At 35.2% G+C, this 15,655-nt stretch overlaps 1 protein-coding gene across 18 annotated transcripts in view; it reads right to left on the reverse strand.

Annotated features, from left to right (window-relative positions):
* RIMS2 (regulating synaptic membrane exocytosis 2) overlaps positions 1 to 15,655 on the reverse strand; it is a 451,752-nt gene that overhangs the window by 308,228 nt on the left and 127,869 nt on the right. For 6 of the 18 annotated variants that reach the window (XM_030495374.1, XM_030495393.1, XM_030495441.1 and 3 more), the window contains exon 1: positions 5,479 to 5,968. The exons of 2 other annotated variants lie outside the window; for them this stretch is intronic. In XM_030495374.1, the coding sequence (XP_030351234.1) occupies positions 5,479 to 5,600 (122 nt within the window). In that variant the 5' untranslated portion in view covers positions 5,601 to 5,968. Of the gene's footprint in view, positions 1 to 5,478; positions 5,972 to 15,655 lie in introns of those variants that run through there. 10 more of the 18 variants (XM_030495328.1, XM_030495320.1, XM_030495336.1 and 7 more) reach the window with 3 other exon arrangements.

Below are 15,655 nucleotides of genomic sequence, written 5' to 3' on the forward strand. Positions count from 1 at the left end.
ATCCACAGCTCTGTGAGATTCATGGAGGAAGCATATGTCACCTTATTAAATCTGTAGCAACTGAGGTGGAAGTAACAGAAGGTATCTCTCTCCAGAGCTGGACAAGATGTGAAGAGAAATCGTTCTGTAAGAAAATCTCTTTCTTTCCTCCATCTGAAAATATCTGCAACAGGATGTTACAGGCAGGGATGGGTTTTCCTAGAAATAGGATTTAAAAAACAAACCTAAAACCCAGCGGCTGCCAAAACAGGATGGAATACAGAATTTCTTCTCAGAAAGAAATAGCTTTGTGGAAAATTAGTACGTTCAGTTGCTTCCTCCAAGGGAAATAGGAAGATGAGAAGCTTTAAAAACTCATGTCACTTTTCCCACTTTCTCCAAAAGCAGCAAATCAAGGGGCAAAGGGCAGATAATGTTAGGTATTCGCAGCTCAGAGGACATTGTGTGCTCTATGGGAGGGACCCATGGCAAAAGTGCAAAAAAGACCAAGCACACAACTGCAAGTCTCTCTCTGCCTTGTATATACAACTTGCTGTCTCAGACAGTTTTCCCCTTATGTTTACAGAAGTGGTTTATGCCTCTAATTTTAGGAAGAAAAAAAGACAGAGGATCATTTGAGATGGATAACGTGAAGTAATATAGACATGTCGTGCTAGCTTAGTTTTGGAATTTTGATTGTGTCAGATGCAAGGCACAAACAGTTAAGAATGAGGGGAGGAAACAGGTTTGCTATGCCTTTAAACTCATTACGGAAAAAATACATGGTGGGAATACAAACAAATATTCTGGATTTTTTTCCAACATTGCATGGGTTTTTCAACTGAGAAAGGACATCAGCTGCAAATTTCAGGGAATTATTTAAAACAGGATTATGTGAATCTAGTATGGAGGTAAAAAGGGAGCAGATATGAAAATCCCAACTAAATTTTTAAAGATATAGACAAGCTAGATGTTCAAAGTGAGGAGAGTCAGTTTCAGTTATTATTCACTATTGTATGTCAGAACACGATGATATATTCTTAGTTCTAATGCCATCAATGTGGTTTATCCTTGGCTCTTAGACTAATATTTGAAAAAGCAATGTTCTCTTAGAATTACAGCAAACCTCTCTCTTTGTTGAACTGATAAGAGTCAGAAAAACCCCTCAAATCTATTCTACAGAAATATCTTGACAGAATTGTTTCCCAACAAGGAACAGAAAATGATCTTTTTCCTTCAAAGTCAAAGTAATGATTACTTGCATCATGACAAACAACAATTGTCTGAGACAGTAATTACTGACATCATGTGATGACTTCATTAAAAAACAGATCATTAGTAAATAGCTCATAGGTTAATTTAGAAAATAAAACAGGAAATTAAATAATGAAAGCAAATCACATTTTTCTGCTAAAATTTTATTTTGTGTGTAAATATCTGGTTTCATGAGCAGGCTAATTTATTAGGTATTTTAGTAACCTTTTGAAAATCAATGCATTTATGCAAAAGATGCTTACCAAGGGATTGAAAAAGTGAAAACTCTTAAGGAATCTTTAAAAATATTGGTGTTTAATAAAATACAGCTTACTTTTTTAATCTAAGTGTGTCTAATTTCAAAACATGGACCATTCCATGTTTTGAAAGTCTCTGCTGTACATAGAATTTGTTAACAAACTTTGTACTATTTTTGGGCCAGAAACATTAGTTATCTTGTGCCCCTGTGTGGCCAAGCTAGACAACAAACTCACTTTCACATAGCTGTAATGAAGTACCAATGTGTCATGGGAGAAACCAGATTTAGGTAAATCTACTGCTTTCCATTCTCAGAGGAAAGCTGTTAATATATTCTGCAATGGTAAAATTGGACTGATACTGCTCTGTACAGTTTGTATCAATTTTAGTCACAACGGATACTCACCATTATGCCGTGATGTGTTAATCTGAATATTGCCCAAAGCAACTGTGACTTCGCAAAGCATGCTGCTACAAATAGAGCATCTGACAGCACAGTATTTGCACACTAAACTCTAAATGAAGAATGGCAATCAGAAAATCCAGCTTATCTGGTAACTAAATGTTTTAAAGACATGTAAAACTATTTATTTCATCATCTTTAGTCATTTGAATGAAAAGTGTATCACTGAAAGTCATCAGAAAAAATTTAGACCACAAAAAAACCTGAAACTCTTTTAGACCCGGCTTTAGAATTTGGATGTAATGTAAGCCCTAGTACATTTTCAGAAAAGGGCTCATAATTTCTTTTCCATACTTTCTTTTCCCAGAAACATGAAGAATTTATTCCACAAACTAGCTATTTGCCAAATGCTAAAGAATGCAAAACAATTCTTGTGACCTCCTGACATGAGGTAATTCTAATCCTTTTTCAATAGAAAATAACCTATTACACAGGAAATAACATTACAGTCCCCAACATAGGTGACACACAGTGTTGAGGTAAAGTAATAGCTCTTACTGCTTCAACTGGCTGGAGTGGATAATGTCAGAGATGTGCAGGACCAGGAGGAAGGCCCAGAAAGCAGCTATCTGTTTACACTCCCAGCATCATCTTACAGCAAAGCATTGCCATGTAGCTGGCAAAAGAGAACTAAACTGCAATATTCCTCCAACAAAAGCTGTTAGCAGAGGATAATTAAACCCATTTAAATGGCAAAAACAATATAACTCATGACGAGTTTAATATCATTTTTGTGCTCTCACATCAGCTAATGCAACACAAAATATATGCAAATAAAAACCCAACTCATGTAAGGTTTCTATGGGAATTTATAAAAACTGGTTTAACGTATTCTCCTGTTAATATCTGGTATAATATAAGAAAGCAAAGGCTGAGACAACTGGCTTTCCTTCAACAAAATCACAAAATATCAACTTCTAGAGAAACTGAAGAATTCAAAGAACACAAAATGTAAAAATTAATATGAATTTATTTTCAGTTAGTTATATGCATACTACCTACTTCCCTATGACTTTCTGTTTTATATTGCATTTTCTGCTATACTATTAGTATGCATTAACCTGTTTTCTTCACATTATTACTTTGTGTAAGCAGCAGTTAATCATTCTGTGCTTAATGTCAGCCCTTTACTTTTCGGAATGTGACTTTTACTTTTTAGATGCAAAAACAGAAAGAAAACCTTAAAAAGAAAAAGGATCATCTCTTTTTAGTCTGAAAAATATTTAACTTCAAAGTCTGAAGTGAATACGTTATACCTCATCAAAGCAGAATCTTTTACATGCTAGAGGCATTTTTGCTTTCCTTATCACAGTTCTGAAACACTAACTCTTAATGCATGAACTATCAATTTTTAGCTAGAGCGTTACATTAATTGTGCAAAGCTTTAAGTGAATAATCTACCTAAAATAGATACTAGATTGATTTAATTGCAAAAAATAAAATGGATTTTTTTAAATCAGTAAGACAAGAAAAAGGTCTAGCCTCTGAAATAAATGTCAGCAAGATTTTTTAGTGACTGTTCAACAGATGACTTCTTCAAAGCCCTTTTATCAAGATCAAATTTAAAATACTGGTACTTATTCAGAAGATGAAATCTTCTGACTCAATAACCTTAAATAACTTTCAACTAACTTTAAGTTCTGAAGACACAGAAAACATTACTTAGTCTCTCATGATTACTGCTGCATATTGTTAAAAAGCTGCACGATGTTTTATAGAGGCCAAAATTGGTACCTAGAAAAACACATTACTCCTTATAAATAGAGAAATATTCTCATCTTAAGTAAGGCAGCCCACACTAGATAGGAGGCTACATTTCCTAACAGTGCTTTCTTGTTTGCCAGTCTTCTAGAATAAATATAATTCTAAACCTCAGGCACAGCAAATGCAATAAAATAATTCTCTGATGCCTTGTGATGTGAAACTGATACCATACACATAAGTCTCTGGCTTTTGCAAGAGACTTACAAGCAAAACACACAACTAAAAGCACCATGCACATGTATAAGTAAAAAAAACTAACAAAAAGCATGCACCTTGATCTCAAAAAGCATGCACTTTGATCTGTAAAAATAGATCCAGAGAATTAGGATTTGGTTTGTAGCTGATTAGAACAGTTGCTAAGGGCTTTGTTGGTTGCTGCAGGCCTGAAACTATGCACTTGGAAACAGGCACTCTTTCACAATCACAGTTGATAATACATAAATTATTGCTCCATTTTGTAAAGCTTCAAAGATTTCACACTACTCCAAAGCGATGTGAGAAAAAAATCTCATGGACTAAAGATTCTTATGTGTCTAAAACCTCTTAATTCATTAAAGTGATTATGATTACCAAAGCTACCTCCATAATTTCGCATGCCTCACTAGAAATTCATAACCAAGATATCAAAACTTGAAAACAGTAACATTAAATAAATATTAAAATATTTATAAAGGAAACACCAGCAGTAAGGGAGGGAATCCTTACAACAATATTCTGGGAAATAAAATGGTAACAGTTTTCTAAGTATTAAGTGCAAATATCACTGTAATTAAGAAATAATATCCAATTTTCAAGGGATTTCTCTCTCAGATACAGAGAAGATTAAAGTGCTAGATATAGTCTCTGCAATACAACTTCCACCCTTTTTCCAGAATGTTTCCATCAGCGCACTATCTTTATAAAAAACTACAGGATTCATTTTCTTCCTGATCTGCACTCACACCCTTTTAGATAAAATTCTTAATAATTTTTACTGTTAATATTTAATAGCAGTATGAAAAAAGTTCTAAACATCAGTATTCTAGTATGTTTACTGAATAATGCCACAAAAGGGAGTCATTATTAATCCAGTTTACCCCAAAAAAATATTCTAAGAAACCAATTTAATAACCAACTCACATCAATAAACAACAACTTCTTCCTATCATTTCTAATTCCCACAAAACAATAGCTATTCATAAAAGGACAGCCTACAGAGCTGACTGACCTGCTGCACAGCATCCACACTGATCGGCTATAATTTGACCAGTTAAAAAGATTATTAAAAAGCATCACACACAAAATCTAAGTCTTCTAAAAATGAGAAACTGCTTCCTGCCTATTTTGCAAAAGGTATGCAAGAGTACTAATTTACAGCTCCCAACAAATTACGTATGGTTAAACAGACACATTTTTGAGCATTTAATCCTTTCACTGCCACATCCACAGAGAAATCATTTTCTCAGACAAATTTGTTTATGAATATTTAATATGCTTTCAGGATTACAGCTAATAATGCTAGCTTCTAATGGTAGCTAATGTATTTGAGAGATACATAACCATCTTAAATATTTTATTCAATCTTTGCTGCCTTTATTTCTGCAGATTGAGTTCTCATGTAACCCTTACATAAAACATAAAAGCACCAACAGAAGAGACTCACTGCTACCATAAAAATACCAATATCTGAGAGCAATTACAAAAGTACCCCACTGAAAAACATGCAAATAGATTACTATCAGCATAGAAAAGATAAGGCAAAATGTTTCATTTCTACTCACCTAGTATTGTTCAACGTTTGTCCAAAAAGATCATTTTGTAAAATATTTGGAGGGGATGAGAAAACCCCATGAAAATGAGATAAAACAGAATTGCAGACCTGGCGCAGTGTCTCAAATTGCATTTTCTCTCTTTCCTTCCCTTCTATTTTTCTTCACCACCTGTCTTAAAAGTCATCTATTTTGCACACACCATCAAATGCAAACATGCCAATCAAGTTCCATATTTCTCCTGGTCTCTGTAAAAACTGTGCTTAAATGAGCAGGGGCTGATAGTTAATTGTACAGTCATTATTCTTCTAATTCAGTCGTAGAAGATTTAGTTCCCGTGCGGCTTTCTCCTGACTGTAGCAAGAATTCTAAACAGCAGTAAGCTTTTTGGGCATTCCCAGCTGAAGTGTGAAGCTGAGCTGCTTTCATGTACTCTACTCATATTTCTCTAAGCCTATTAAAAACACGCAGTGAATAGATGCTGTCGTCAGGAGTTTCAGCACATCTGGCTGCCAGCAATAAAATCTCAGAAGTGAAAAAAATGAGGACAAGGCATCCTCACACTGTTACTACTGTCTAAGAGGAGGAGGATTTCTGCATCTCCCCTCCTCCTTCCCTCCCCTGGAAAAATGACTAATACGGGTGACCGTGTATGTAGGTTCGTTTTTTTTTTTTCTCTAATGTAAAGGCAGCTCTACAGGACAGAAAGACACTCTCAAAATATTCTTCATATAATAAACAACATGTAGCACTGAGACTGTAACAATAGACCTTTTGTCTCATATCTGAAAAGCTACACCGTCTCTCACATGAGATAACAGGTTTTTTCAGTGCAAACATTTAAATGTAGTATCAATTCAATGACTGAAGCAAACAGTATACATTCCATACATAACTAATCTGTCAGGTACTGTACATACAGCATCGAGGCAATGATTTAGCATGCAAACCTGAACAATTACTATAAGGAATGGCTGCATTATATACGCACATTTCAAAATAAGAAGCCTTCAGCATCTTTTAAAAGTTTATTGCACAGAATCAGCCATGACGGAACTGAGCAAAATCAATCTTTTATTTGGGTGCTCCATACCTATCTACTTCCAACAAAACCCACTGTCTTAGAAGCCTACGTCTCCAGTACATATACAGAATAGGAAGTCAAAGAGCAAGTAGAAGCAGTCATCTAGTGGAACATATTGAGTTTCTACAGCATAATATGCATGGCGAATATCATTAAATGTACAGAAAATAAGTACCCCTGACTAAAAAACATATTTTTCCTCTTTCCTTTTAATGTTTGTGCCAGAAGATAATGTTACATAACACTACAGAACATACTCTATCATTGTCAAACTGAAAAACAGCAATTAAAAAGATTTTCCTTAGAATATTTCATTTCCTACCCATGGTTTTTAACATCTTAGCACTAATTACAAAAACTCCAAATAAACCAACATAAAATGAGGAACATTACTAAAGCTCTTCCACTGAAAGCCATTTTAATCCCAGAAGATATGGGAGTAAGCAACCTTCCAGCTAATTAAACTGTTGTATGGATGTGCTAAGAAAGCAGTACCCATCCAGGCTTCTTTGGCCAGAAGTATGGCAGCTACAATTCAGATTTTCAAACAAGCAAAAAAAAAAAGAACAAATTCATATCCAGGCCCCTTTAAAAGAGATATAAGATACTCCCCATCAACACCCATGTTTTATATTTCCAAAACAATAATGGAGAAAACATGAGCTAATAAAACTGTTCCCAGAACTCATGTGGATACCTACGAACTACTGCACAAAATAGTTATTAATACCTGGTTTATGCCTACAGTATAATGTGCATTACAGAAATATTTGTATTTGAGGAATGTATTACAATTTGTGGTTAAAAGTACTAGGCTATATGTATTGCAAAATGTAATTGTTGAGATCCTGGATTAGGAGCTAATGAGTATTTACAGCTATCTTGCTATAATAAAATGAAAACTTTGTACCTGGTAACCACCTTGCCTACATTACAGAGATTTCATGTTTGCAACATATGAAAATTTGCCTTTACATTCATTCCATCAAAAAGACATTTTTTAATCTGCTGTGAGAAACAGAATTATCTTGTTACAAATGATTCAAGTTATTCAAATAACCATTAGTCTCTTTTGCACCACTAAACAGTTCAGAGACAATGTTAACCATGGAGTAGGAACAAGACCAATATTTTATCATATTATTTCAATTATATCACCATTTTGCTGTGTGCCTTATGGATGGTCATCATAGCCAAAATGCTTCTGAAGTTGCAATCAAGGTCTGGACATTTGACATTTACCCTCTATGTCTTCATTTTTAGATATTTAAAATCAAAGTTCTAAAACTGCTGACAAAATGGATTTAAAATTTAAAACTTCTAATTTTTTCATTTAATTCTGGAATAAGGAATTGAGAGTACTCTGCAGATACTCATGCAAGTAAAACTGTTAATACAGAAAAGACAAAAATAAAACGGTACTTTCAAAGGCAAATACTCCATAGTTGTTACAGCAGAAAATTCACCTATAATGGTAGGTGGTTTGTGCAAATACACATTTTTCTGGATAGCTGTAATTTTCATAAAGATTGAACTTACTGTTAGAAACATGGGGTTTTTTATTTAAAAAAATAAATGGTCCAGGAAAATAAACAGGATTTCCTTTCTTTCCTGACCCTTCTACAGCTGTCCAGGAGACCCTTCAGCCAATAAACAATTCCTCACCACATTTTCTGTGTGGCCTATATTACTGCACTGACACCATAATAGAGACTTATTACTAAGCCCTGTTCTTAGTTACTTCCACCTTTTCCAAAACACAATGATTTGAGCTAGAAAAATCAAGAAAGCAAAGAGTCCTAGCAAGAAGAGGCTGGAGGGGGTGGATCGAAGGACCATGAGCAGAGCAGGCTGTACCCACTGACATACCCATCCTTTCAGAACCAGAATAGAACTGACAATCAAAAGAAGTCTGTGGAACCACACACAATATCATTTCCTGTACACTAATATGCATTGAGAACAGAACAGTACAGGAACTAGTTACCTTATGTCAACTCAGTTAGTGACCTTCAAGTGTAAATGTGTCAGCATTTTTTATGTTAAAAACATTCCTGTGATGAGGGGCACAGTGATCTAGTGTCATTTTTAAGATTTAGGAAATTAAACCCTCAGTATTCCCGGATTAAAAACCTCATGTAAGAATTCTGGAAAACACAGGAGTTATTTTTTTTCCCAATTTCGTATTTAACTTCCTTGCATTTTAGATCTCCTTTTCTCTTCTTCGGGTCTCTCACTTTTCATATTCCAATATCTGTATTAAAAGAAAAAGAGGTCCTATATGCAAAGGCTTCTTTTTTCAAAACACACCTAATTGTGTACTTCGACATCCACTAGTTAAGCCAAGCACGACTCAAGTAGTTGTGATTGTGGCATTTCCTAACATTTAAGGGTGTGATTCAAATATTTTTTATAGTGATTTTTATTATAGCATTTTGTGTATTTATACTTGCATATATATGTACACATTCTTGCTAATTATGATTCAATAACAATAAATTTAATTTTTACATCAGTTTTACAAAGGATTTCATAGACGTGAACCCAAATTGCACAGAATGAGAAAACCAAGTACAGATAGTCTTAGCAACTACCTGACATGACTGACAGCCTATTTCAAAATGAAAAGACAAGCCTGGGAAAACCATCATTGGATCCATTAAGCCAGCCTATACTGAGCTCCATACAGGTACCTATTTCTTCAGCCAAGATGAATCTTAATAAAACCCCTGCAGCTACAAGTAGTTTGGAAGAAGTTTTTCAAGAAAGCTCCCACATATGTATTGATAATTTTCAAGTTTTATAAAACATTTTTATTTCAAGTAAACGATTAAACTTCTCTGAATTTGATTCTAGAATTTAGAAAGCTCTTAAGGTGAGCCTATCATACACAGGGAGCTGGCAATATTTACAAATATGTTATCTTAAACACTACTCAAACGCACCATTTCGTTATTATAGCCGCTCAGAAAAGACATTTTACGGAAAGCTGTAGCTTAAACAAGGTAAAGTCATGCAAGCTCATTAAAACTATACATTATAGTTCATAAGTCAAATATTGTTCCGTGATAAAAGATACTATTAAGTACAATTTGGGATTCAATTCCATTCTAATTTCCTGGATATTATGTTAGTATAGTCTGATGGTATCAGAGAAGAAAATGGTAGAGATGGGTCACTTGGAGTTTGGGGGTAAAAGTGTACATTTTTAAGTGAACAGAAAGTCAAAATTCTATTTTTTCATCTAGAAGCTAAATAAAATTGGGTAATTAACAGCACATCAATACCTGTAATGCAGCTGCCACTGCCCTCCAATATGCCTTTACCAAAGCATTTAGCTAAATATTTAGGATTTAAAACTTTTGACTATTTAATTTTTCTCCTTATGAAAAGAAAAAACATCTGAACAAATGGGTTTTAGATGGGTAAGTTAACAACTTACAACAGGTGGCCTTGCACATTGGATGGTGTTATCACAGTTTATAAGACTACTCATTTTGGGTCAGATTAGCAAACTGATGCTCCAAGGTGGAACATGATTTTAAAGGTCTAACTTAGATTTAAGGATGGACATTTCACTTTGCTACTGCAAGTGAAATGCAACCATACTTTCTTTTGGGGTAAAGCCCATAATCATTTGTATTTCGTCACATCAATGTTCAATGGTTCAGCTTCACAAGAGAAGTTTAGCAAGAACTACGGCAAAATCTACAACTGTAAATTTAATCACATAAGAATTGCAGTCATAGAAGCCAGTATCCTGAATATCTAGGATAGGAAGCAATAGAGAGATACAGATAAAGCCCCAACCCCAGAAGGATAAAAGTACCTAAATCCAGGCTGCAGGGAAGCATCAGTCTCTGCCCAAGAATTGTAATAACAAATCCTCTTCTTGAGCTGGCACCTGAGCAGTCATTCAAAACTTCTTTTTATTACAGGAAGTCTGGCAGTTGGCACAGTGTCTGGGAACACGGAAAACTGAGTCCCAAGTTTCTCTTATGGCTTCCTCAAATATTCCCACTAAGTCCTCATCAATACCCTCTTGGTTATTCCAAAGGGAATATGTCTTTGCTGTTGAAGCTGTTCTCTCTCGCGTAAAATAATTAAATATTGAAAGAACTATTTAATTCACTGAGTTAAACATTTATTGAGAATGGAAAAGTGATACTGATTTTATTCACTGGTAGTCAGGACACAGATCTACAATGGAAGATACTGAAATTCCAGCTAAGAGACCAAACCTTGTTACAGAAAAAATCCACTAACAAAGTACAGAAATGAAAAAGAAAGTAAATTCATCTTCAAGTTCAACCACCAAATACTGTTTTTTCTTGTTCACATTTTTATCTCAGTATGTTCCACATTTCCCTGCTTCCTTGCTTTCATTTTTGAGGCATTCTACCCCTATTCATATAATTCTTTTCAATGTCTTTCTTCATTTTTCTCCCATTTAGCCATTTAATAATAATCTATACTCTCCTTTTAGCCTAAATTACAGATTTTAAATCAGGGATAGGAGACTTAGAAAACTGGACGGCCTATTTATCTATTTTCCTGTCCATATTACCATCTATCACCATGATTAATATGCTTGAGGAGACTGGTTAATTTCACAGGGGCATAAGTATTAAAATAGTGGAGTTCCAGCAAGCTGTGTGAAAATCAGCATCACCAAAGGAGAAGAAAGACCCAGGATAGTGTGCAAAGAGGAAGGGTGGGTTGAACTGAACTATTACCCACTGACTGTGGTAGTAGAAGGACAGCCAGAATTTGGTCAGTAAATAGCCACATCATTGCCATCTTCAGTTTGGCAAAATTATCATAAGCAATTGGAAAGGTGCTTAAGAAGGCTTTCTTGTGATCCTCCAACACATCACAGCAGAAATAGGACAGAAAAACATGAGACACCATTATAGGCTGTATTGATTTTGGTGATCATGGAATCACCTTCCTCTGTTGTATTTAACTCACTCATTCCTCAGTTTCTATTTGACTTACCTCTAATGGTATCCCATGCAGAAAGGACTTACCAAAGCTTATCTCCTGTTCCACCAACAGTAATACCAAGTAATGAAATAAAAATAATTTATCATTAAAAAGAGCTTTACAAAAATAGTTCATCATCGCAAACTTTGTAAGTACATTATCTATTAAATACTTTGGGAAATGAAGCCTAACTGAGCAGGTTCAGCTGCACTTTGATAAGACAGGGAGAGGTGTGAACCCCAACCCATTCTCTTACTTGCTGTGTTTTAGGGTACTAGAACTTTGCTGTTCCAAAGTCTGCTGAGCTACCATTCCCTGAAGCAGCCACTGTTTCATAGCCTAATTCCAGTGAAATCAGTGGTAATGCTGCATGCCAACAGCCTCTGGATGAAGGCCCAAAAGCGCAATTCAGCGCTATGCCTCTAGCAGGTTTCCAAATCTTGGAACTGCTCTAGTGCCAGTGGAAGAAGTCTGTGCACTGTTCCTCAGTCATGACCAGACCCAGCAAGTACCACAATGCTCCAATGGTTAAGAGGATGCTTTGATTAATCTACTTACATTCAGGACAAAATACAAAAGTAAGATGTCAATTTACATTTTGCAACGTTACAGGAATCTGGATATTGTCGTCTCTGAAAATTCTCAGAACTAATATCATCAACACAGGAGGAAAAAAAAAAGGCAAGCAAATGCCTACTTTTTAATGAAAGCAAAAATTAACCTTGACATGTGTAGATTCCTGAGAAAGTCAAGGAGTACAGGCTACATCAGCCTAAAAGGCTGGATAGGAAAAAATCTTCGGACTTCCTAAGAAGGAAAGTGCCAACTGTCCCTAATTAGGTGTGCTGAAATTCTGTGATGAGACCAAATAATTCATTTCCCCGTGACTCATCATGGTCTAAGTAAATGACAGAAAAAACCATAATGCACTGATCAGGACCACTTTAAAGCTTTCTAAAAGGTAGCAGTTCTTTACTGTGAGGGTGGTGAGGTACTGGAATGGGTTGCCCAAGGAAGTTGTGAAAGCTCCATCCCTACCAGTGTTCAAGGCCAGGCTGGACAGAGTCTTGGGTGACATGGTTTAGTGTGAGGTGTCCCTGCCCATAGCAGGGGGGTTGGAACTAAATGATCTTAAGGTCCTTTCCAGCCCTACTATTCTATGATACTATGATTAAGCAAGTTAAACATTAGATTATACTGCATATTTACTAGCTTAGAAAGAATACATTTTACAAATAAAATATTTGGAAGCTCAGATTTCATCTTATTTTGACCAGTTATGGCTTAATTAAATTTTAATTCTATGAAAGGAAAAATGAAGACGTGAAAGTGAAATGCTAGATGACTTGTTTATTATAGTTTGAGTGTTACATAAACTACATTTTTCAAAACTCAAATGACACAATGATAGGTCTGATTTTGTTCCATATGCAGATACTAGGAAATGCGCCATATGTTCACTTGGGAAATCCTGCTGTTAGGCCTAATATGGACACAGTAAAAAACTGGCACTGACCATACAAATTGCACATTTCAGGATGAGTAAGATAGAGGGGAAAAAACAAATAAACTGGACAAAGGAAATATGAAAATTGTAATTTAAAAACCTCTTGTGATTAATGACGATAGACTATAAAACAACAGTACTACTTCTTGAAATGGATCAGTAGCTATGCCACAGAACCAGGTATACCTCCCAGTATAATTATTTTTAAACTATCTTTAACATAGATAACTTTGACTTATTGGTTAATGTCCTTAGCTCAATATAGATTATGGCTCCTCAAACCTCTCCTCGGAATTCTCTTTAATATATTAGTTGAAAGGCAATATGGAAAATATTATTTAAATATGAAAAGGCATAGAATAATTGAAAATAATTACACGAAGTGTTTAATTTTAATTATTTCTCTTATCTCTGTCCTTCTCACCCTTCTGAATATTACACAATACATACAACTTGCATAGTGAAATGAAAAGCTTCTGTCATTAGGGCACACCACAAAATAGGGAAAACAGCACAAGTTGCATCTGGAGATTTAAAAATGTTCAGTTGAATACTGTTGAGTTTGAGGGTTCTTCCAGCACAAGTGGAATAAGGCACTTGGATTTTGCTATTTTGATAATATTATTATATGCTATGTGACATGTTCACAAAAACAAGTCTGAGCACTAAGTTTTAAGGACATTGTTGCCCACATCTGTTCCGCAACAAAGCTCCAGTGCCTAGTTCCTGCCTCACTTGCCAAATCTGGGCACTTCTAAGTCTTCCCTGTTTAGGAATTCCGTGCTTAAAAATGAAAATGTTATTGATTTTAGGCAAATTCAGAAGTTGAATTTATATCGTCTGAACCATTGTCTGAAGTTATCAACAGTGACACCCAGATTCATTCTGCTTAAATATAGATGTCTCAGGTGTGTATTTTAGAAGCCAAGCCATCTTTTTCTTCCTGTATAATCAATAAAGAGGAGCATGTATAAAAAAAAATCATGTGACCAAAAATTGCATGAGTGCCCAAAAATAGGTTTAATGAAGTGTTCTTATGCATGGCTAAGTACCTTATTTAGGAGGTATGAATATAACTCTGTAGTCGCATTTCTTTTGCTGAGTCTGAGAACGCTTTCCAGTTCCTGCTTTGGCTGTGTTCTGACGCCATGTCAGAAAAAAAAAACAGGTATGCACATTCCCTCTCATTTTCCTACCCATGCATTTTCCCAGCATATAATCCAGACATCCATAGATCTGCATGTTTTCTAGGAAAATTCCTACCGATGGTAGATCTCCCATATTAAAAAGGAAGCCTCAAAATCTGTAGTTTTTAACCCACTGCCCTGACCTAAAACGTAATTTATCTAAAAAGCTGCTGGGGCAGAATTTGCAATTGATAAACATAAAACAATGCATTTGTCTAGTAAATGTAGAAATTACTTCTTCAACCTGCAAGACCCTGATTCTAGTTTGTACTAAAATAATTCATACATACTACTAGTTCTGTTTCATGTCTGCAGGGCTGGTGGGCTTCCTACAGGAGTTTTTCTCTATGAAATAATGTCTGTAAATTCTGGGTCACAGAATGATCTTATAATCAGTTCTCCGCTTTCCTCAGAATGTCTGACAGTTTACTGAAATGACTATACATAGCTTTTAGTATGAATATATACATTTGTGCATGTTCATATATGTGGTATAAAATCTAAAAATAATATTTTTAGAAGTATTAGAGGAATACTATTAAGATAGAAGAATCAGGCAATCAGGGTTAGAAAATGTCTGACTGAGACTTCATTTCCCTGACTAAAGGAACAGCTGCATTACCTGACAGGAACAGAAAGCTTTTATATTCTGGTTGAATAAGCAGAGGAGTACGTGTAATACACGTTGATATAGCAGGCTCAGTATTCACTAGATGCCACATCTAGCAGAATGCGTGGTTTAAAGTAGCATATTTCAACCAATTTTACCTTCAGCTGACTCACAATCAATTGATATTTCTTTGCACCTCATTACAGTACATGAATCCTGCTTTATGCCTCATTTGCAGTTCTGGATGGTTCACCAATGAGATGTGTCTCACTAGTCAAGAAGTGCAGGCCTAGAACAGAGATTTAATTGATTTTTGAAACAATGCATTGAAAACTTCATCTGCTACAAAAGAGATTTCTATTCTTCACTTTCATCAAAAGTTATCATGTCACCTCCAAAAAAAAAAAACAAAAAAGGTGATTTGAAGAATTACTAATAAACTATTGTGCATTATTAATAACATAAAATACTAAAAACAGAAGCTGGAAAAATGTGTGTAAAAGTGCTGAAAACACTAACAGTTTTCAGACACCTGTCCTCTCTGCCTCGGGATGATGTATTCAAGGTGAAAGTTGATTTCCTCAGTGCTCACAAGCAGATCATACTTACATTCCTTATTCTGCAAATTATACCAGTTCAGGAGTGGACATGATTAGCACAAAGCCAAAGGCAGAAATTGAATCCTACAACAGTCCACTGATGATTACCAACAATGTAAATGTGCTCAGCACAGTAATGATTGCAATATACACACTCAGATAAAGAGATAACATTCTCTTTGTGAAACACAGTTATCATCCTCTTTGGATGAGATC

This window comes from Strigops habroptila, chromosome 1, assembly GCF_004027225.2.
Source record: "Strigops habroptila isolate Jane chromosome 1, bStrHab1.2.pri, whole genome shotgun sequence".
Taxonomy (NCBI): Eukaryota; Metazoa; Chordata; class Aves; order Psittaciformes; family Psittacidae; genus Strigops; species Strigops habroptila.